This window comes from Panthera onca, chromosome X (genome assembly GCF_046562875.1).
Source record: "Panthera onca isolate mPanOnc1 chromosome X, mPanOnc1 haplotype 2, whole genome shotgun sequence".
In the NCBI taxonomy this organism is placed as follows: Eukaryota; Metazoa; Chordata; class Mammalia; order Carnivora; family Felidae; genus Panthera; species Panthera onca.
In genome coordinates this window covers 109,138,761-109,162,080 of record NC_138357.1, presented here as the reverse complement: position 1 = coordinate 109,162,080, position 23,320 = coordinate 109,138,761, and the positions used below count along the sequence as shown (strand labels likewise).

General features: G+C 41.9%; 1 protein-coding gene and 1 long non-coding RNA gene across 2 annotated transcripts in view; one reads left to right on the top strand and one right to left on the bottom strand.

Moving 5' to 3' along the window:
- Positions 1-2,092: 2,092 nt before the first annotated feature.
- Positions 2,093-21,229, bottom strand: LOC145714201 (uncharacterized). The gene is made up of 3 exons (XR_014136805.1): positions 21,081-21,229; positions 17,395-17,482; positions 2,093-2,225 (listed from the first exon to the last, which is right to left on the bottom strand). It is a non-coding gene; the product is annotated as an uncharacterized LOC145714201 (long non-coding RNA).
- Positions 21,230-21,323: 94 nt separating this feature from the next.
- Positions 21,324-23,320, top strand: part of POLA1 (DNA polymerase alpha 1, catalytic subunit) — a 303,543-nt gene continuing 301,546 nt past the window's right edge. The window contains exon 1 of the mRNA XM_081793414.1: positions 21,324-21,454. Within this exon, the coding sequence (XP_081649540.1) occupies positions 21,412-21,454 (43 nt within the window). The 5' untranslated portion in view covers positions 21,324-21,411. The remainder of the gene's footprint in view (positions 21,455-23,320) is intronic.

The following is a 23,320-nucleotide window of genomic DNA, read 5'->3' as shown; positions in this document are numbered from 1 at the left end:
GCAAGTTTTCTGGTAGGAATTGACTCCCTGATTCTAAAAATTATATGGGGGCGCCTGGGTGGCTCAGTCGGTTAAGCGTCCGACTTCAGCTCAGGTCACGATCTCGCGGTCCACGAGTTCGAGCCCCGCGTCGGGCTCAGGGCTGATGGCTCAGAGCCTGGAGCCTGCTTCCGATTCTGTGTCTCCCTCTCTCTCTGCCCCTCCCCCGTTCATGCTCTCTCTCTCTCTCTCTCTCTCTCTCTCTCTCTCTCAAAAATAAACGTTAACTAAAAAAAATAAAAAATAAAAATAATAAAAATTATATGGAAATTCAGAAAGACTTAAAGTAGCCAAAATAATTTGGAAAAAGAAGAATAGTGTTGGAGAACTCAGACTCCCTGATCTGACTGGCTGGCATGGCTAGTAGAGCATGTGGCTCTTGATCTCGGGGTCATGAGTTCGAGCCCCACATTGGGTGCAGAGATTGCTGTAAAAAATCCCCTTAAAGAATATGCCATTCATAGCAGCATTCTTCACAATAGCCAAAAGCTGGAAGCAATCCAAATGTCCGCCACTAGATGAATGGATAAACAAAATGTGGTCTACATATAAAAGAATACTATTCAGCATTGAAAAGGAAGGAAATTTTGACATGTGCCATAACACAGATGAACCTTAAGGACATTATGCTAACTGAAATAAGCCGGCCATGCACAAAAAAATTATTGTATGATTCTGATTATACGACATACCTAGAGCAGTCAAATTCATAGAGACAGAAAGTAGAATGGTGGCCGTCAGGGGCTGGGGGCAGGGAGGAATAAGGAACTATTGTTTAATTGGGTACAGAGTTTCAGTTTGTGATGTTGAAAAATTCTGGAGATTGGTTGCACAACAACGTGAAAGTACTTTGCACTTAAAAATGGCTGAGATGAGGGATGCCTGGGTGGCTCAGTTGGTTGTTAGGCATCTGACTCTGGATTTCGGCTCAGGTCATGATCTTGCAGTTGGTGAGATTTAGCCCCGCGTCAGGCTCTGTGCTGACAGCCCGGAGCCTCTCTGGGATTCTCTCTCTGCCTCTCTCTTTGCTGTACCCCTGCTCGTGTGCATGTGTATGTGCTCTCTCTCTCTCTCTCTCAAAATAAATAAACTTTAAAAAGAAATGGTTAAGATGATAGCTTTTACATTATGTGTGTTGTACTATAATTAAAAATTAAAGTGTTGCAGAACAATTGGATTTCCATAAGCAAAAAAATGAACCTCTCGATCCTTATCTCACACTATATGTAAAAGCTAACATGAAAGGGATCATAGACCTGAAGGTAAAAGCCATAAGATTTCTAGACTGAAACAGGAGAAAAATCTTTATGACCTCAGATTAGGCAAAGATTTCTTAGGACACAAAAAGCATGAACCATAAAGGAAAAAAGTGAATACAATGAATTACATCAAAAATTAAAATTTTGGTTTTCAAAAGACACAGTTAAGAAAATAAAAAGGTAAACCACAGATTGGGAGAAAATATTTGCAAAACATATTTTATAAAGGACTTTTATTCAGGACATATAAAAATTCTTATAATTTAATGATTGGACAAATAGCTCAATTTTTAAAAAATGGGCAAACAACTAGAAGGAATCTTTCATCAGAAAATATACAGAAAAGATGGGCAAGAGACTTCGGGCTTTAGCTCCTATATGTAGAGTGCTTGAAAGTTGTTGCTTCCGTCCTTACATCAAGAAAAATATGGATAAACTGAAAATCAATGACTTTCCTTAGACCCATCAGGGAACTGAGATAACAGGGGGAATTCTCACCCCCAAACCTGGAGAGATAGACGCAGAGAGAGAATCCTAGCTGAGATCTGCTCACCTGGGAGAGAAGCTGCTGGAGCCATGGTCTGGGGGGAATACTTAAATGGTAATTTTAATAAATTGCTGGAGGCTCAATATGGACTAACATGAAATTAAGAAATTCCTGGGGCTGCAATCACAGAAGGGACCCCACACTTTTGTGGGCTTTTTCTGCAGGAACCCCACCAGATTCTCACGTTGAGGATCTGAGAAATAGCCCCTGGAGACCCAGGCTGAAGAAGAGGAAGACTCACCATCAGGAGCGCCTCCCAGAACCCTCTCTATCACAAAGGCCGACTCTCCAGGGGTCAAGACTTTGTCAGAGGGCAATACTGCAATATTATGCCAGGTGAGGGAAGGGAATTTCAGCCTTCTCCAGCCTTCCTGTCCCACCTAAGGAGACATAAAAACAACCATATTCAATATGGGACAAGACTTCGAGGAAATAGATTGGAACTGCTGTAGTGAGGAAAAGGAGCAAGGGAACAATATGAAAATACCAGTAGGAGGAGAAAGAGAAAAGAGAGCAGGAGAAATATTTGAATAATGGGCAAAAACTTTCCAAAGATTTGTCATTAAAATGACAGACGCAGAACTACAGACCCAGTAAGCTCAAAAACACCAAGCAAGATAAATACCCAAACAAGCAGTGACAAAAAAACAAACCTGGGAATATCATGTTCAAACTGGGGATAAAAAGCAACAACAAAGGACAAGGTGAAAAACTTGAAGGAAGCCAGAGGTGGGGGGAAGGCAGCGGTGGGAAACTTTACTTATTAAAGAGTAAGGATAAGAATTACAGTGGGGGTACCTGGGCAGCTCAGTCGGTTGAGTGTCTGACTTCAGCTCGGGTCATGATCTCATGGTTTGTGGGTTTGAGCCCCGCATCGGGCTCACTGTTGTCAGCGCAGAGCCTGCTTCAGATCTTCTGTCCCCATCTCTCTGCCCCTCCCCCACTTTCACTCTACCCCAAATAAATAAATATTTAAAAAAAGAATTACAGTGGGCTTCTCACCAGAAACCATGTAATAAGTGTTCCGAGACTCAATTTCCAATGTGTGGGTGGGCGTATTCCCCCACACCAAAAAGCAATTCTCAGACACCAACAGGGTGTCCAAGAATTCCACTCCATTCTGACACTATCTACCCTGAATTAGAAACAGATTCCACAGGTTAAGGGCTCAGTCCTATAAGATTGTCACCCTCCTACATGCTCACTTTAGATGCCAAATGCAAGTCCAGGTTATCACCTGGGCTTCTACCTGACCTGCTAGAGATTGGAGAGTGCCACAAAAGCTACTCCTTAGTTCCTATTAATTTCCTAGAGTGGCTCATAGAACCCAAAGAGACTTCCTAGGTTACCAGTTGAATGTGAAAGGCTATAACTCAGGAATAGCCAGACGAAAGAGATGTATATATAGCGCAAGGACGGTATGTGGGGGAGGGCATGGAAGCCCTGCTTGGAGCCACACTCCATGCCCTCTCCAGGTGCACCACTCTCCCCAAATCCCCATGAGTTCACCAGTGAACCCCACCCTTTTGGGGGTTTTATAGAGGCTTCGTTAGCTAAGCATGATTAATTAAGTCGTTGGACATTGGCGATTGAATTTAATCTCTAGCCCCTCTTCCCTCCCCTGGGGTCGGAGTAGAGCTGGAATTTTCTACTCTGTAATCACATTGTTGGCTCTACTGGCAAGTAGCACCCATCCTTAGGTGCTGGTTCAAAAGTCACCTCATTAATATAACAAAAGACACCTTTGCGGTTTTCACCACTTAGGACATTCCAAAGGTTTTAGGAGCTCTGTGCCAGAGAGGATGAAGACCAAATGCATATTACTTATTATGTAAGCAAGTCAAGAGTAGAGCGAAATCACTAAAGTGTTGGTAGAAAAAAAAAAAAAAACATCTGCCAACTTAGAATTCTATATCCAGTGAAATTACCCTTCAAAAGTGAAGGAAGAAGATGGGGGTGAGAATAACTTGCAGAATTTAAGAAACAGAACAAATTCTTTGTACTTGCTTAACATAATAGCAACATGATATTTGGAAATCCTTAAACAATTTTTAGCAATGATCAGAAATGTTCTTGACTTCATTTATTCTGATTTTGATGTTGTATACAGCCCAGAGAACAAAGCATGTTGCATGAAAAATATACAGATTGACCATCATGTGAATTCTCGTTATTGTGGATATGTAATAATTCTGTTTATGTTTTTTCAAGCTTAGTTGTTCAAAATTTGTTTTTATTCATTTATTTTTTTTTGAGAGAGACAGAGAAAGTGCAAGTGAGTGGGGAAGTACAAGCAAGTGGGAGGAGGGAAGAGGGGGACGGGGTTGGGGGAGAATCATAAGCAGACTCCACACCCAGTGTAGAGCTTGATGCAGGACTCAATCTCACAGCCCTGAGATCATGACCTGAGCCAAGATCAAGAGTTGGACACATAACTGACTGAGCCAACCAGGTGCCCCCATAATTAGTTTTTTTTAAATTTCTGTCATTTTTGTGGAATTTTGAAATACTGTTATAACAAAAATATTATGCCAACTTTGAAACTTTTTCATTTATTTCTAATGCTATTTAGGTCTTATCCATTTATTTATTTATTTATTTATCTCATATTTTTTATTTAATTTTATTTATTAAAAAAAATTTTTTTAATGTTTATTTATTTTGGGGAGAGAGAGAGACAGAGACAGAGCACAAGCAGGGAAGGAGCAGAGAGTGAGGGAGACACAGAATCCGAAGCAGGCTCCAGGCTGCAAGCTGTCAGCACAAAGCCCTACGCGGGACTTGAACCCACGAACCATGAGATTATGACCTGAGCCAAAGTCGAACGCCTAACCCACTGAGCCACCCAGGCACCCCTCAAATTTTTTATTTTATTTTAGAGAGAGCACGTGAGTGAGCACATGAGCAGGCCAGAGGGAGAGAAAGAGAGAGAATCCCAAGCAGGCTCTGTGCTCAACCTGGAGCCTGATGTGGGGCTTGATCCCATGACCCTGGAATCATGACCTGGGCTGAAATCAAGAGTGAGACGCTCAACCGACTGAGTCACCCAGATGCCCCTTGTCCGTATATTTAATATGAAAATATTGACATCTGTTTCATGAGTGGTAATTTTTTCAGCACTTTAATAATTAGCATTTTTGAGAGTTTATTCTCCTATAGGAAATTAAATGTTTACTATGCATTCACATTTTTTTAAAGTAAGCTCAACATCCAATATGGGGCATGCTCTAATGACTGAGCCAACCAGGCACCCCCAGTCTTTTATTTTTATTTATTTATTTATTTATTTATTTATTTATTTATTTATTTTTTAATATATGAAATTTACTGTCAAATTGGTTTCCATACAACACCCAGTGCTCATCCCAAAAGGTGCCCTCCTCAATACCCATCACCCACCCTGCCCTCCCTCCCACCCTGCCCTCCTTCCCACCCCCCATCAACCCTCAATTTGTTCTCAGTTTTTAACAGTCTCTTATGCTTTGGCTCTCTCCCACTCTAACCTCTTTTTTTTTTTTTTTTTCCTTCCCCTCCCCCATGGGTTTCTGTTATGTTTCTCAGGATCCACATAAGAGTGAAACCATATGGTATCTGTCTTTCTCTGTATGGCTTATTTCACTTAGCATCACACTCTCCAGTTCCATCCATGTTGCTACAAAAGGCCATATTTCATTTTTTCTCATTGCCACGTAGTATTCCATTGTGTATATAAACCACAATTTCTTGATCCATTCATCAGTTGATGGACATTTAGGCTCTTTCCATAATTTGGCTATTGTTGAGAGTGCCGCTATAAACATTGGGGTACAGGTGCCCCTATGCATCAGTACTCCTGTATCCCTTGGATAAATTCCTAGCAGTGCTATTGCTGGGTCATAGGGTAGGTCTATTTTTAATTTTCTGAGGAACCTCCACACTGCTTTCCAGAGCAGCTGCACCAATTTGCATTCCCACCAACAGGGCAAGAGGGTTCCTGTTTCTCCACATCCTCTCCAGCATCTATAGTCTCCTGATTTCTTCATTTTGGCCACTCTGACTGGCGTGAGGTGGTATCTGAGTGTGGTTTTGATTTGTATTTCCCTGATAAGGAGCGACGTTGAACATCTTTTCATGTGCCTGTTGGCCATCCGGATGTCTTCTTTAGAGAAGTGTCTATTCATGTTTTCTGCCCATTTCTTCACTGGGTTATTTGTTTTTCGGGTGTGGAGTTTGATGAGCTCTTTATAGATTTTGGATACTAGCCCTTTGTCCGATGTGTCATTTGCAAATATCTTTTCCCATTCCGTTGGTTGCCTTTTAGTTTTGTTGGTTGTTTCCTTTGCTGTGCAGAAGCTTTTTATCTTCATAAGGTCCCAGTAATTCACTTTTGCTTTTAATTCCCTTGCCTTTGGGGATGTGCCGAGTAAGAGATTGCTACGGCTGAGGTCAGAGAGGTCTTTTCCTGCTTTCTCCTCTAAGGTTTTGATGGTTTCCTGTCTCACATTCAGGTCCTTTATCCATTTTGAGTTTATTTTTGTGAATGGTGTGAGAAAGTGGTCTAGTTTCAACCTTCTGCATGTTGCTGTCCAGTTCTCCCAGCACCATTTGTTAAAGAGACTGTCTTTTTTCCATTGGATGTTCTTTCCTGCTTTGTCAAAGATGAGTTGGCCATACGTTTGTGGGTCTAGTTCTGGGGTTTCTATTCTATTCCATTGGTCTATGTGTCTGTTTTTATGCCAATACCATGCTGACTTGATGATGACAGCTTTGTAGTAGAGGCTAAAGTCTGGGATTGTGATGCCTCCTGCTTTGGTCTTCTTCTTCAAAATTACTTTGGCTATTCGGGGCCTTTTGTGGTTCCATATGAATTTTAGGATTGCTTGTTCTAGTTTTGAGAAGAATGCTGGTGCAATTTTGATTGGGATTGCATTGAATGTGTAGATAGCTTTGGGTAGTATTGACATTTTGACAATATTTATTCTTCCAATCCATGAGCAGGGAATGTCTTTCCATTTCTTTATATCTTCTTCAATTACCTGCATAAGCTTTCTATAGTTTTCAGCATACAGATCTTTTACATCTTTGGTTAGATTTATTCCTAGGTATTTTATGCTTCTTGGTGCAATTGTGAATGGGATCAGTTTCTTCATTTGTCTTTCTGTTGCTTCATTGTTAGTGTATAAGAATGCAACTGATTTCTGCACATTGATTTTGTATCCTGCAACTTTGCTGAATTCATGTATCAGTTCTAGCAGACTTTTGGTGGAGTCTATCGGATTTTCCATGTATAATATCATGTCATCTGCAAAAAGCGAAAGCTTGACTTCATCTTTGCCAATTTTGATGCCTTTGATTTCCTTTTGTTGTCTGATTGCTGATGCTAGAACTTCCAGCACTATATTAAACAACAGCGGTGACAGTGGGCATCCCTGTCGTGTTCCTGATCTCAGGGAAAAAGCTCTCAGTTTTTCCCCGTTGAGGATGATGTTAGCTGTGGGCTTTTCATAAATGGCCTTTATGATCTTTAAGTATGTTCCTTCTATCCCGACTTTCTCAAGGGTTTTTATTAAGAAAGGGTGCTGGATTTTGTCAAAGGCCTTTTCTGCATCGATTGACAGGATCATATGGTTCTTCTCTTTTTTTTTGTTAATGTGATGTATCACGTTGATCGATTTGCGAATGTTGAACCAGCCCTGCATCCCAGGAATGAATCCCACTTGATCATGGTGAATAATTCTTTTTATATGCTGTTGAATTCGATTTGCTAGTATCTTATTAAGAATTTTTGCATCCATATTCATCAGGGATATTGGCCTGTAGTTCTCTTTTTTTACTGGGTCTCTGTCTGGTTTAGGAATCAAAGTAATACTGGCTTCATAGAATGAGTCTGGAAGTTTTCCTTCCCTTTCTATTTCTTGGAATAGCTTGAGAAGGATAGGTATTATCTCTGCTTTAAATGTCTGGTAGAACTCCCCTGGGAAGCCGTCTGGTCCTGGACTCTTATTTGTTGGGAGATTTTTGATAACCGATTCGATTTCTTCGCTGGTTATGGGTCTGTTCAAGCTTTCTATTTCCTCCTGATTGAGTTTTGGAAGAGTGTGGGTGTTTAGAAATTTGTCCATTTCTTCCAGGTTGTCCAATTTGCTGGCATATAATTTTTCATAGTATTCCCTGATAATTGTTTGTATCTCTGAGGGATTGGTTGTAATCATTCCATTTTCATTCATGATTTTATCTATTTGGGTCATCTCCCTTTTCTTTTTGAGAAGCCTGGCTAGAGGTTTGTCAATTTTGTTTATTTTTTCAAAAAACCAACTCTTGGTTTCGTTGATCTGCTCTACAGTTTTTTTAGATTCTATATTGTTTATTTCTGCTCTGATCTTTATTATTTCTCTTCTTCTGCTGGGTTTAGGCTGCCTTTGCTGTTCTGCTTCTATTTCCTTTAGGTGTGCTGTTAGATTTTGTATTTGGGATTTTTCTTGTTTCTTGAGATAGGCCTGGATTGCAATGTATTTTCCTCTCAGGACTGCCTTCGCTGCATCCCAAAGCGTTTGGATTGTTGTATTTTCATTTTCGTTTGTTTCCATATATGTTTTAATTTCTTCTCTAATTGCCTGGTTGACCCACTCATTCGTTAGTAGGGTGTTCTTTAACCTCCATGCTTTTGGAGGTTTTCCAGACTTTTTCCTGTGGTTGATTTCAAGCTTCATAGCATTGTGGTCTGAAAGTATGCATGGTATAATTTCAATTCTTGTAAACTTATGAAGGGCTGTTTTGTGACCCAGTATATGATGTATCTTGGAGAATGTTCCATGTGCACTCGAGAAGAAAGTATATTCTGTTGCTTTGGGATGCAGAGTTCTAAATATATCTGTCAAGTCCATCTGATCCAATGTATCATTCAGGGCCCTTGTTTCTTTATTGACTGTGTGTCTAGATGATCTATCCATTTCTGTAAGTGGGGTGTTAAAGTCCCCTGCAATGACCACATTCTTATCCATAAGGTTGCTTATGTTTATGAGTAATTGTTTTATATATCTGGGGGCTCGGGTATTTGGCGCATAGACATTTATAATAGTTAGCTCTTCCTGGTGGATAGACCCTGTGATTATTATATAATGCCCTTCTTCATCTCTTGTTACAGCCTTTAATTTAAAGTCTAGTTTGTCTGATATAAGTATGGCTACTCCAGCTTTCTTTTGGCTTCCAGGAGCATGATAAATAGTTCTCCATCCCCTCACTCTCAATCTAAAGGTGTCCTCAGATCTAAAATGAGTCTCTTGTAGACAGCAAATAGATGGGTCTTGTTTTTTTATCCATTCTGATACCCTATGTCTTTTAGTTGGCGCATTTAATCCATTTACATTCAGTGTTATTATAGAAAGATATGGGTTTAGAGTCATTGTGATGTCTGTATGTTTTATGCTTGTAGTGATGTCTCTGGTACTTTGTCTCACAGGATCCCCCTTAGGATCTCTTGTAGGGCTGGTTTCGTGGTGACAAATTCCTTCAGTTTTTGTTTGTTTGGGAAGACCTTTATCTCTCCTTCTATTCTAAATGACAGACTTGCTGGATAAAGGATTCTCGGCTGCATATTTTTTCTGTTTAGCACACTGAAGATATCGTGCCAAGCCTTTCTGGCCTGCCAAGTTTCAAAGGAGAGATCAGTCACGAGTCTTATAGGTCTCCCTTTATATGTGAGGGCACGTTTATCCCTTGCTGCTTTCAGAATTTTCTCTTTATCCTTGTATTTTGCCAGTTTCACTATGATATGTCGTGCAGAAGATCGATTCAAGTTACGTCTGAAGGGAGTTCTCTGTGCCTCTTGGATTTCAATGCCTTTTTCCTTCCCCAGTTCAGGGAAGTTCTCAGCTATAATTTGTTCAAGTACCCCTTCAGCACCCTTCCCTCTCTCTTCCTCCTCTGGGATACCAATTATGCGTATATTATTTTTTTTTAGTGTATCACTTAGTTCTCTAATTTTCCCCTCATACTCCTGGATTTTTTTATCTCTCTTTCTTTCAGCTTCCTCTTTCTCCATAACTTTATCTTCTAGTTCACCTATTCTCTCCTCTGCCTCTTCAAGCCGAGCCATCGTGGATTCCATTTTGTTTTGCATTTCGTTTAAAGCGTTTTTCAACTCCTCGTGACTGTTCCTTAGTCCCTCGATCTTTGTGGCAAGAGATTCTCTGCTGTCCTGTATACTGTTTTCAAGCCCAGCGATTAATTTTATGACTATTATTCTAAATTCACTTTCTGTTATATTATTTAAATCCTTTTTGATCAGTTCATTAGCTGTTGTTATTTCCTGGAGATTCTTCTGAGGGGAATTCTTCCGTTTGGTCATTTTGGAGAGTCCCTTGCGTGGTGAGGACCTGCAGTGCACTTCCCCTGTGCTGTGGTGTATAACTGGAGTTAGTGGGCGGGGCCGCAGTCCGACCCGATGTCTGCCCCCAGCCCACTGCTGGGGCCACAGTCAGATTGGTGTGTGCCTTCTCTTCCCCTCTCCTAGGGGCGGGATTCACTGTGGGGTGGCGTGTCCCGTCTGGGCTACTTGCACACTGCCAGGCTTGTGTTGCTGGGGATCTGGCGTATTAGCTGGGGTGGGTAGGCAAGGTGCACGGGGGCTGGAGGGGCAGGCTTAGCTCGCTTCTCCTTAGGTGATCCACTTCAGGAGGAGCCCTGTGGCAGCGGGAGGGAGTCAGATCCGCTGCCGGAGGTTTGGCTCCGCAGAAGCACAGAGTTGGGTGTTTGCGCGGAGCGAGCAAGTTCCCTGGCAGGAACTGGTTCCCTTTGGGATTTTGGCTGGGGGATGGGCGGGGGAGATGGCGCTGGCGCCTTTGTTCCCCGCCAAGCTGAGCTCTGCCGTCCGGGGGCTCAGCAGCTCTCCCTCCCTTTGTCCTCCAGCCTTCCCGCTTTCCGAGCAGAGCTGTTAACTTATGACCTCCCAGACGCTAAGTCGCGCTTGCTGTCGGAACACAGTCTGTCCGGCCCCTCCGCTTTTGCCAGCCAGACTCGGGGGCTCCGCTTGGCCGGCGAGCCGCCCCTCCGCCCCGGCTCCCTCCCGCCAGTCCGTGGAGCGCGCACCGCTTCGCCGCCCTTCCTACCCTCTTCCGTGGGCCTCTCGTCTGCGCTTGACTCCGGAGACTCCCTTCTGCTAATCCTCTGGCGGTTTTCTGGGTTCTTTAGGCAGGTGTAGGTGGAATCTAATTGATCGGCAGGACGCGCTGTGAGCCCCGCGTCCTCCTACGCCACCATCTTCCCCAGTCTTTTATTTTAAAATGTAGCTTTGAAATAACTTCTCATTATATGAATGATCTTAAAAAAATAAAGCTGCTGAAGCACACACACACACACACACACACACACACACACAAAGTGAAGGAGAAATAAAGAGTTTTTCTGACAAACAGACTGAGAGAATTCACTGCCAGCAGACCTTCCCTGCGAGAAATGTTGAAAGAAGTTCTTTAGGCAGTAGGAAAATGATACAGGTCAGAAACCGGGATCTACATAAAGTAAAGGAGAGCATCAGAGAAAGAATAAATGAAGGTAAAATAATTTTTTTAATTTTTCTTTTTCTTAATTAATTTAAAAGATAACTAAAGCAAAGCAGTGGCAAGGTTTTGGGTGACTAAAGTGTATGGATAAGTGAAATGAATGACAGCAACGTCACAAGGGGCAGGAGGGAGGAATTGAGGAATTGAGCATGATCAGTTACAAGGTATGTGTGCAACATCTGAAGCAGTACAATGTTATTTGGAGGTGGACTTAGAGTATTTTTAAATGTATATTGTAAACCCTAGGGCAGCCACTAAAGCAAAAAGAGGTATAAATATTATGCAAAGGGAGGAGATAAAATGGAATCATAAAAAAAATGCTCCTTTAAAACCAGAGACATGGAGAAAGAAACGAAGGACAAAGAGAAACAAAGAGCAAATAGCAAACGCACTGTTGAGAAAACAGTTACAAATGGCCAATGCGCACATAAAAAGATACTCGACATCATTAGTCATCAGGGAAGTACAAGTTCAAACTCATAATGAGGTACTAATATATAACCACTAGAATGAAAATGAAAATGAAAATGAAAACTGATAGTACTGCTGAATCTCTTCTACACGGCTAGTGGGAAAGGAAAATAGCACAGCCACTTTGGACAATGGTTTGGCAGTTTATTTTAAAGTTAAACATATACTCACCATATGACTCAGCAATCCCACTCCTAAGTATTTACCCAAGAGAAATGAAACATGTCCATATAAAGACCTGCACACATAATTAAAGAAATGGACAACGGACTAGTGTTTGCCAGTTGTCAAGGATGGGGTGGAGGTGGGGGCGTGAGCAGGAAGTGAGCAGGTATGGCTATATAAGGGCAACATTAGTGATCTTCAAGATGGAGAAGTCTTGTGTCTTGACTATATCAATGTCAATATCCTGGTTGTGAAATGGTACTCTAGTTTTGCAAAATGTTACCATTGGGAGACAGTGGGTAAAGGATACATGGGCTTTTTCTGTATTGTTTTTCATAACTGCATGTGAATTTATAACTATCTCAAAATTTAAAATTTAGTTTAAAAAACATAAGGCAGGGGGCACCTGGCTGGCTCAGGTGGTAGGGCATGGGACTCTTTTTTTTTTTTTTTTTTTTAAATATATCTGTATTGGTTACACGTCTTTTTTTTTTTTTTTTTTTAACATTTATTTATTTTTGAGACAGAGAGAGACAGAGCATGAATGGGGGAGGGTCAGAGAGAGGGAGACACAGAATCCGAAACAGGCTCCAGGCTCTGAGCTGTCAGCACAGAGCCCGACGCGGGGCTCGAACTCACGGACCGCGAGATCATGACCTGAGCCGAAGTCGGCCGCTCAACCGACTGAGCCACCCAGGCGCCCATGGGACTCTTGATCTCATGGTTGCGGGCTCAAGCCCCAGGCTGGGTGTAAAGCTTACTTAAAAAAAAAAAAAAAAACATAAACATAAAAAAATTAAAACAACAAACATGTAAGGCAGGAATTTTTAGAAACATAACCACTGTATTAAAGAGATATAGATATAATGTAGTAAGTCATCAAGTGTAGCTAACCATTAAGTATTTACGCCAATGGAGGCAAATGAAAGATCAGTCTAGACATAATCTCTGTTTTCAATCCAAGGATAACATATGCAGCTCTAGAAAGCATCAGACTTATACACACATACATAATTGCTAATAATGTCTGATCTAGGGGACATGCCCCTCTCCCACTTTCTAAAAGTATTTATTTATTTTGAGAGAGAGAGCACACACGTGCATGTATGTGAGCAGGGGAGGGGTAGAAGAGAGAGAAGAAGAGAGGGAATCTCAAGTAGGCTCTGCACTATCAGCCCAGAGCCCAACACAGGGCTTGATCCCACAAACCATGAAACCATGGCCTGAGCTGAAATCAAGTCACATGCTTAAATGACTGAGCCACCCAGGTGCCTCCCCTCCCCCACTTTTGAGCACTTTGCGTGTCCAGGATGATCTTTTAAAGCAGATGATTACAAAGCAAACTCTTGACTGTGTCTGAACTGTCAATGACCATTTGGACAAGTCTGTGTCACTGGAAGAAATTATTAATTAGGTAGTTAAGGACAAAGGGAAATGAAACGGAAGTTGTCATTACTGTGGAAGGAACACAAAGGGTAATATGATGAAGCAAGTGATGACTACTTCAACCAAAATGGTTCACCATCAGGGCACCTGGATGGCTCAGGTGGCTAAGCGTGGGGCTCTTGATTTCAGCCTAGGTCATGATCCCAGGGTGGTGGGATTGACCCCCCATGTTGGGATCTGCGCTGAGGGTGGAGCCAGCCTGAGATTCTCTCTCTGAATTTCCCTCTGCCCCTCTCCCCCACTTGTGTGCACATACTCTCTCTCTCTAGAATAAAAAATAAAATAAAATAAAATAAAATAAAATAAAATAAAATAAAATAAAATAAAATGGTTCTCCATCCTCTAGGCCCATACCTTGGAGATGCAGTCGAACTGTAGTTTCTACCCACACAGAAGCTTAACAAGATGGGTGATTTCACATTATTTCTAATAAAGCTGGTGTTGGGTTCGCATGAGTGTTTTACGTAACCCAGACATCATTCCATTCAAAGGAAGCCACCATACTAAATGCTATAAAATACCAAAGAGTAAAAAGTCTTCAGGGCAGGTGGGAAATGAGGCCTACTTCCTCATGGAAACAGGTGTGCCCAACTGAATATTTATATCCATGTTAACCATTTTTCTAATGATTAAAAGGTTTAGCAATGCCTTCTTAGACCACTTGTTCTCAGCTTTGGCTGGACATTGGAATCCCATCTTTAGAAATTCTGATTTAATAGGCCTGAGACGCTATCGGACATAGAACCTCTGAGAAACTGCTCACATGATTCTAATTACCAGCCAAGTTGAGAACCATGCTCTAAACATTAAAGAACACTGGCCATATGTAAGCTACGAAGCCCTCATGCTGCCATCCTTTCCTAAAACTCACTATGGACTGACTATATGATCACTGTCCTAACTCTCAATTCTTTCTTAACTTTGCCCCAAGACCTTTAATAATTCCCAGATGAATTCTGGTTTTCTGCTGCCAAGTGTTAGTTCATGCCGCTGGATTAGAAGGTTCTGAAGCATTAGTACAGTTATTTGTCTTTGGGGACAGGTTTTATTCACAGTGACACTGCATATTTATGCCGTGAGCCAAGCCTCAATTAACACAGAAGATCTGCCCGTTGGTCCATAATTCATGTGGACTCACTTGAGGACACTGCTCTCTAGGGAGGCGGGAAGAAGAGAACTGTGCAGTAGTGGGTTTGCTGAAAGTGTTCAGACGCAGTGACGTTGATGGCTAAAATTAATTCTTCATAAAACGTTACTTGAACGTGGTTAATTCTCATTCCCAGTTTTCGGTTTAATTAGTGCTGTCTAGTTAACATATTCATGCAAATGTCTCTGTTATGATTGTTTGCTAATTAATTATTTTTCATGGCCATCTTAAGAAAATAGATTTTTCTGTCTGGAAGTCACCAGAGTGGCAGGGATTAGAAATTAAGTCATTCAAGGACAAAGTCTCCAGACTCAGTGTTTCACACTCTATTCCCCAGGATTAAATCTTACAGGGTATATTGGTGGGGCGCATATCTACATGGATGGTGCACATTTAAATTGCTGTTGGTTTCTCTGGAATCTCACAGTATTTATTCATTAAAAAGCAAAGGAGAAAATAATTGAAGATTTTTGTTAATTAATTCCTCTCAGGATTATGTCCCTCCCCAATTCAATTGATCTAGAAAACCACCTTACATTATAATTGTTTCGCCTGAAAGGATTTTTTCCTTCGTGTTGTGAGTACTGACTCCATTTCCTTAGAACACTCAGAGATGGTTTTCTTAGGAAACCAGACCTACTTTACTTAAACTCACAGGAGACACATTCTAACTAAAATAAACACCTCGTAACTGATAGTGGGGATCGTCATTTTCCAAATGCTGGAATGCTGTCCTCTTCTGTTTAGCATTCTTCTGTCCCAATACTTAAGTATGTTAAATACCAGCTAAGATATTGCTTGGTGAGTTTGGAATGAGAATAAAGCAAAGAAACAGAATGCTGTGTCAGCCAGGGATATTAGTTACAAGCAGCAGAAAGAGACTTTGGCTGATTTGAGAAAAAAGGAGGCAGAGAAGAAACAGGAGGGGAGATGGGGGAGAAGGAAGAAAAGGGGGTTGTGAGAGGGTATTAGAGACTCACAGAATCTCCAGGAAGCCAGAGGAAGCAAGCCGAAGGGGGTAGGCACAAAGGGACACTCTGAAGCTGAAATCACTGGTAAAAATCACACCTCTGAGCAATTTGGTGGAAGGCACCCAGGTCATTTCAGCCATTGCAGGTGGCCTGGACACTGGCCTTCGCAGCAGTTCTGAAGCCATTGCTGCCCAGCAGGAAGTGGGAAGCTGCGGCCAGTGAAGAATGTCCCTGTTTTTTGTGACACTAGTTCCAAATTCAAAGTCCCTTGTGGAGGTGGCCAAGCGTAAGACTGTTAGTGTGGTAGCTGGCAGAGTTGCCGGGACCAAAGCATTTTCAGCTTCTAAAGTGATAGGTGGGGGTCGTCTGGGTGGCTCGGTTGGTTAGGCGTCTGACTTGGGCTCAGGTCATGATCTCGTGGCTCCTGAGTTCGAGCCCTGCATTGGGCTCTCTGCTGTCAGCACGGAGCCTGCTTCGGACCCCCTGGACCCCTCTGTCTCTGCCCCTCCCCCCCCAATAAACATTAAAAATTTTTTTAAAAATAAAGTGGTAGTTGGACTGCCTCCCCACAAACTCAGAGTGTGAGATGCTCCAGGGGCGCTTGGGTGGCTTGGTCAGTTAAGCATCTGACTCTTGGTTTTGGCTCAGGTCATGATCTCATGTTTGTGAGTTTGAGCCCCGTGTCAGCACAGAGCCTGCTTAGGATTCCGTCTCCCTCTCTCTCTGCCCTTCCCCTTTTTGCACATGCACTGTATCTCAAAATAAATAAATACACATTAAAAAGAAAAGAATGTGAGAAATCCCCCAACATGTCAGATACCAGGCAGCCGAAATAATGTCAAGTGTCGTCATGAATTGTTTAAGTAGTCATTTCTCCCCAACAACAGGAAAACCTAATGCCTGTATGTATTTGTCTGTATCTATTTAGGGACCATACCTCAGTAGTGAGTAGTTCTCCCCTGTCTCTCCCTTGGGCAATGTTAGATCCATTTCATTTTCTCTCTCTGCCTCCTGATTTTCTGGGTGTCATTCATTCTTGCTTTAGAAGTGATGTGAGTTTATAATTAAGTCAAAATATTTCTCCCACTGTGCATTGATTCAATTAGTTCCAGCCCCAGAATCATTGCCTTTAAGCAAAGGTCTCAACAAACACCATGTGGTTCCCACAGCACAGGTACACCTCACTGGCACAGGGTCAGCAGATGCCATCCCAGAGAGGTGTGCTTTGTCCAGGAGCAGCAGTACATGTAATGGGTTGTGCTCTAGGAGAGGGGCCTGCCCCACTGCCCCTATACCTTTTAACAAGCAAGTAAGTCAAGAGAGGGGCTTTGCAGCTCACCTGCCTGGGAAAATGATTTGAGCTTGGGCACCATGAGCTACCTGACCAGAGGGGTCGTATATCTACTCATATCACCTGGAATCCTTGTGGGACGTCAAGGGCACAAGCAGCACCCCTCATTTCCTTGCCTATTTTCAGCTGGCAGACAATCCTCCCTCCACAGCTGCACATAAACAACATGACTTAGGCTCAGAAACTCCGCATGGCCATAAAGCTGGTTTTGTTAATAAACCCAAAGATAACCGGGCTTATGCTAACAAATTCACACTGCTATTGGAATCAGACTCCTAATTTATTGAGTGCAATGAGAAATATATCTGGCAGGCATGCCAGAGTAGAATCTGGTTGGCTGGTCGTTTTCCCCTCTAGAAAAAAAAAGTCTAGTTTATAAAAGAAAGGTTTCTTGGAGAGTAGACAAATAGCTTGGGCTGGTACAGTAGCTTCATAGATGTTAGGGACCAAGGCTCTTACCATTCTCTTCCACCATCTCCTTGCATGGCTTTCTTCTTCACAGTTATCTTATAATCCAAGATGGTTGTTGGAGCCTTGGTCACCACATCTGTGTTGCAGGAAGAAAGAGAGAAAAGACAAAAAGGAAACAACAACAACAACAACAACAACAACAACAACAACAAACCAGTCCCCTTCCATATGTATCCGATTTCATCAAGCAGCTTTCCTGTAAGTCTCTTCCAATACTACTGCTTGCATTTTGTGTGTCAGAAATGAGTTGTTTGGCTAAACCTTGGTGCAAAGGAGGCTGGGAAATATAGTCTTTTCCTCTGTCAATGTGGCCAGCTAAAAATTCACATTCCGTTACAAGAAGAAGGGGGAGAATTAATGTAGCAGTAGGCAACTAGCAATTTCTTAACATACTCTACCTTGTATAGTTATTAGGAAGATGAGTGTAATGGTTAAGAGTATTGTATAAATACAGTAAGCATAATAGCTATTTGTTAAATGCCTTTTAGGTGTTGGCATCTTAATGGCACTGTACATGTGTTATTTCAATTAAATTGCACAATTGTTCCTTAGGTAAGTATAAGCATTTAAATTTTTTTTAATGTTTATTTATTTTTGAGAGAGAGCGAGACAGCGAGAGAGAGGGAGAGAGAAAGAGAGAGAATGAGCGGGGGAGGGGCAGAGAGAGAGGGAGACACAGAAACAGGCTCCAGGCTCTGAGCTGTCAGCACAGAGTCTGACATGGGGCTCGAACTCGGGAACGGTGAGATCATGACCTGAGCCGAAGTCGAATGCTTAACTGATTGAGCCACCCAGGCACCCCAGCATTTTTGTTTTATAGAGGAAAAAATTAAGGTTTCAGTAACCAGCTGATGGTCACATAAAATTAGTAGTGTAAGAATCAAATCCTAAATCTGACTCTACCTGATGTTGTAATGTCTCCCGATATAGTGTTAAAGAGAACGAATTGTAAGCAAATAGAATCTATAATGCTATCATCTGAAGAAAATATACTCCATTTTACATAGCATTGCTATTTGATATGCAGTTGCAATTAAGTGTGCCTCTCAGTTTTCCTTCTGCCATTTTAACTTTATAAAATATCCCAAGTTCCATGTCCTGAGTTTTCCCAATTAATTTATCTTTTGTAAAATATGCTTATTTATTTACTTTTGAGAGAGAGAGAGCATGGGCAGGTACAAGTGGGGGAGGGGCAAAGAGAGAGTGAGCTAGAGAATCCCAAGCAGGCTCCATGCTGTCAGCATAGAGCCCTATGTGGGGCTCAAACTCACACATGGTGAGATCATGATCTGAGCTGAAGTCCAGAGTCAGATGCCTAACCAATGGAGCCACCCAGGTGCCCCTATTTTATCTTTTTGATATCACATCATTAAACCTCTTCTCTGATGTGGACATTAAGGTCCCAACTTTTTGCTAATGGAAAATGGCAGCCATTAACATTTTTGCATTTATTCTGTTTCTTTTGAGTTATTTCCTATTAGCTTTTACCTGTGGAAATCATGGTTTGAAAGACAAAAGCATGCTTATGGTACTTGCCACATATTGCAATATCATTTTCTAAAAGGTTGTCCCTATTTACACCACCACTGGCAAAAAATCAGTGGTTCCTCAACAGCAGTTTACCAGCAATGGATAGAGCTTCTATAGAGAGGGAGAGGAATGAAAAGAGAAATTGTGGGAAATGGTATCTCAAGTTAGTCTCAATTTGTTTTTCTTTGCTTATAGTAATAGTGATAAATTAAAAAAAAAAACTTTTCAGTTTGCAAAACCAGTGCAAAACTGGGCCTGCGTTGTACAGGATAGAGTAAGTCTAAGACAAATTGTGATTATTTTTTTTGCATGATTAGATAACAGAGGTACATTTACAATGAAGTAGATGAAACAAGTTTCAAGAGCTCTTGTTTGCTTATGCGCCACTTCTGAGGCCCTGGAAGATGCTCTAGCAATGGTCTTGGGTTTTTGTGAAAAGTTGCAGAAGTAAGATATTTTCACTACAATCTGTTATGGCTACTTGGTGGTTTGCTGGTAAACTGTCTCTCTCTCTCTCTCTCTCTCTCTCACAGGAAAAAAAAAAACCAAAAATCAGGCCTGATTTCTGATTTGTAGCATTTGCCCATTTCCATGGTGTAAATACCATGGCTGCTTTCAAGCTACTAATAGTTTAACAAGCAGATCATAAAATTCCTGAATATGCAACAATCAGCTTTTGAGAATAACCACCTGTCCCTTTGATACACATCCCTTACTGCCTCGTGGTGGTGGTAGAGTGGGCACAGTCATTGTGGGATTCTACTATGGGAAAGTTGATTTGGTATTGCACTGCATTTAGAGTTAGTGGCATCTATTTATGTTGGATGAAAGCACTCTCATTATACTTAAGTTATTGATAGACTTCTGGTTATAGGAATAGCTTCCAGGAATATTCCTACCCCACGGTGCTGACTTGGAATTTTGACCTGAATGTGCACGGCCAGAAGTGACATAATAGTATGAAAGTGTCCTATGTGTCCTGGCTCCTGGAAATTTGAAGGTCATGAAAGACAGACAAGATTTGAAATGCTTAGAGTTCTAACACGGCATGTGGAAAATGATCAGACATGTGAAGTAGTAAAGGAAAGATTTGGTTCTTATTGATGCCTTGCCAAAATAGTTCCCTTCTGTTAGGAATAAACCTGATAATATCAAAAGTTCAACAACTTCTTTAAAGGGAAAGTGGAGGCATACATGTACTAGTGCTTTAAACAGTGAGTGGAACTAAGTGTGTGAATTATTATGTGTTATGTATCACAACATATAGATCATATCTTAACATGATATTAAATAATATTATAAAGCTGAAAGAAAAATTTCTAAACAATCAGAAATTAAGAAACAAACATTGATCAACCATGCTGAAGGACACACTGAATGATCTTTATATCCTCTTCAGAAAAAATGATATTATAAAATTGTCACATGAGGAAGAGATCAACAAGTATGTGGGCAAAAATGTAGGAAAAAACATTACAAATGTGTGGGAGGCATTATTTAATAAAAATGTTGTACCTACTTGGAAAAAGACAGAATGAGATACATACATTACATATGTTGTACCATACCCAAGGATCTAATGCCATTTTGTCTTTCATAGCATTGATATTTTGTAAGAGTCTGGGCCAGATGTTTTATAGACTGTCCTACACTTTGAATACATCTGATAGTCTCTTCATGATTAGATTCAGGTTAAACATCTTTTGCCAGAAGATTATATAGGTGATGTTCCCTTTTCCAAGGGCATCACATCAAGAGGCATATGATTGCCCCTTATTGACAATGCTTCTTTTGGTCATTTGGGTAAGAGAGTGCTTTATATATATATATATATATATATATATATATATATATATATGTGTATATATATATATATACATATATATATACACACACACATATACATATATACACACATATATACGTATATATATGTATGTATATATGTATATACGTATCTATAAATCACACAGCGACTTATTCTCACGCTAAGAAGGCAAGTTATCAGGCAAGACTTCTAGTGCGCAGCAGGAGGCAGTCGTTTTCTCAAGGCTCTGCGGAACCGGTCCAACCACGCCCATTCCACTGCCCTCCCGCGTCTTTTTTCCCCGGAAAATCAATTCTCAGAACCAGAAAGCTCCTACTGCATCGCGCCCAAATCTTTTCCCATCAGCACGGGTGCGCCTGCGCAGCGCGTCTCCAGGCGGCTCCTTTCCAGCGCCCGGCCGCCTCTTTTTCCGGTTCTCCTCGGCCTCCCCTTCACTCGCGCTTTTCCCGGAGGGGTCATAACAGGGCGCCAAATTCGCGTCCGCGGGAAGGCCGGGGGCGGGGCGCGGCGCGGCGCGGCACGTCAGTGGCCTTCCGGGCGGAAGTCCGCAGCCTCCGGAGCCTCTGATTGGCTTTCAGCCTGGCGCCTGTCTCGGCCCCCGCGCCAGTTTCGGGCTGGTTGGCGCGGAATCGGGAGACTTCGGAACCATGGCGCTCGTGCACGGTGAAGACTGCGAGCTGGGGTCAAGCGGTGAGGGATGACCCCGCGCGCGGGGTCCTGAGTTGGGAGTGTAGGGACCGTGGCATGACTGTAGGTGGTGGGGATTCTGGAGTGGTCTCTTATTTTGTCTTAGAGAGGCGCGCATCCGGGTCGCCGTACTGGTCTTTTCGGGCGCGGACCTCGGCCATCCCGAGTAGGACCCCTTTGGTTGGTATCGGGTGGTGCTTCCTTTTAGGACCGTTTGCACCTGGCAAACCAGAGCACACCCCCTGCAGGGCCTGTGTCACTCCTGGTGTCCACACCAGTCTGCATTTTCTTTTTATTTCTTTTGGTGAGCGCGTTCCACGTGCTGGGCACACCTTCATCCAGACTGGCCCCGGTGGGGCACGGGTTTGCTTCAAAGTATCTCCGGACTCTGGCCCCAAGTATCTGCTTGAGGGCTAGGGCAGAACGGATGTGGGCCCTTTCTATAGAAGCTCCCAGGAAAATTGCTTATATCTTGTAACTCAGCAGGAGAGAAAGGTCTAAGGGCTGTCACCGCAAGATACAAATGGGTTTTGTCTTTTTAGGTAATGGATTTCTACTTTGTGCGTTAACAATTTTTTCTTTAAATTCTGTCGAAAGTTCTTCAAGTGCTGCATAGAAATAATATTCACAATCTAGTCGTCTCTGGTGAAGTTCCCCCCCCCCCCCCCAAAGCATCAGCTCAGCAGCATTTGGGATGTCATATATATGACTCCGTTTTCAGTAGTAATCTTTTACTTCCAGAAATAGAATACAAAAATGTAAATGGCTTTGTCTGATTTCTGATTTTTGAACTGTGTTCATCTAGTGTGACTTCACTTCAGTGAACTTCTAACTTAAAATCAGATGCTTCGCTTTCTTAGCTCAAGCTCCATCACCTGTCACTCAAATACATCACCGTTAATGAGAACTTGCTTTCTAATCAGCTTCCTTTGCATTCACCTAGTTGTGAATCACAGATTTCAATTTCTTCTAGCCTTTCGTTTTTAAGACAATTTATTTTGGAGAGTCGTCTAGCCTGGATTACAAATGGGGTGTGGGATGTGAGTATGTGAACAGTCTTTGCAGCCCTCCATCAGTGATTTGCCACTAGGGTGTCTTTCTTCACCCTAAAAACTACGTCATCTACGAACATCAAGAAATCACTTCGGAGGATACTGTGTAATCTTGAGACTCTCTCAAGTCATGGTGTTGATGAAGTAGTTGCTGGAGCTTGTGACTAGAATTTTTTCCTTAGAGCAGAAAGATTGTTACCTGAAAGACTGTTGCAGGCTAGTGTCTGTCTGCTTTTGGGGAGAACGGGGGTACTTCAGATGGTAATCTTGAAGCAAATATTTAAACTTTTGTAATGGGTTATTTTCATGCTTTTTTGGGTTAACTTACCTACGTGAAGCATTGGACACATTCCAAGAAGAAAATTCTAGGCCTTTTTTCCCTTAGGTATTAGAAGGTGGGGCACCTTGACAATGGCAGTGAAAAGTTGAAAGGTCTGTAACTAGCTGTTATTATATATGAAAAGGGATCAGGGAGAATTTAATGATTTAAAAAAGCAGGTACGGTGGTTTATTCATTTGTTCATTCAGCAAATATTTATAATGTACCTACGAGGTATAGGCAGTCTGCCAGACTCTGGTGCAACAGTATTACAGTGGTAGGTAAGCTGGACATGGTTTTTATCTTCCTGGAGTTGAGATGGTAAAGATCTAATTATGTGTGGTGCTATATTGAGGCTTCTCTGAGAAAACAGCTTTGCTTTATTTTTGCTTTCTAGAAGCTAGAACATGGTACTGCTAGGTGTGGTGTGTGTGGGCTGTGTGTGTCTACCCTGTATCTGTACACACATAACACAAACATTAAATGAGATTCTGTACT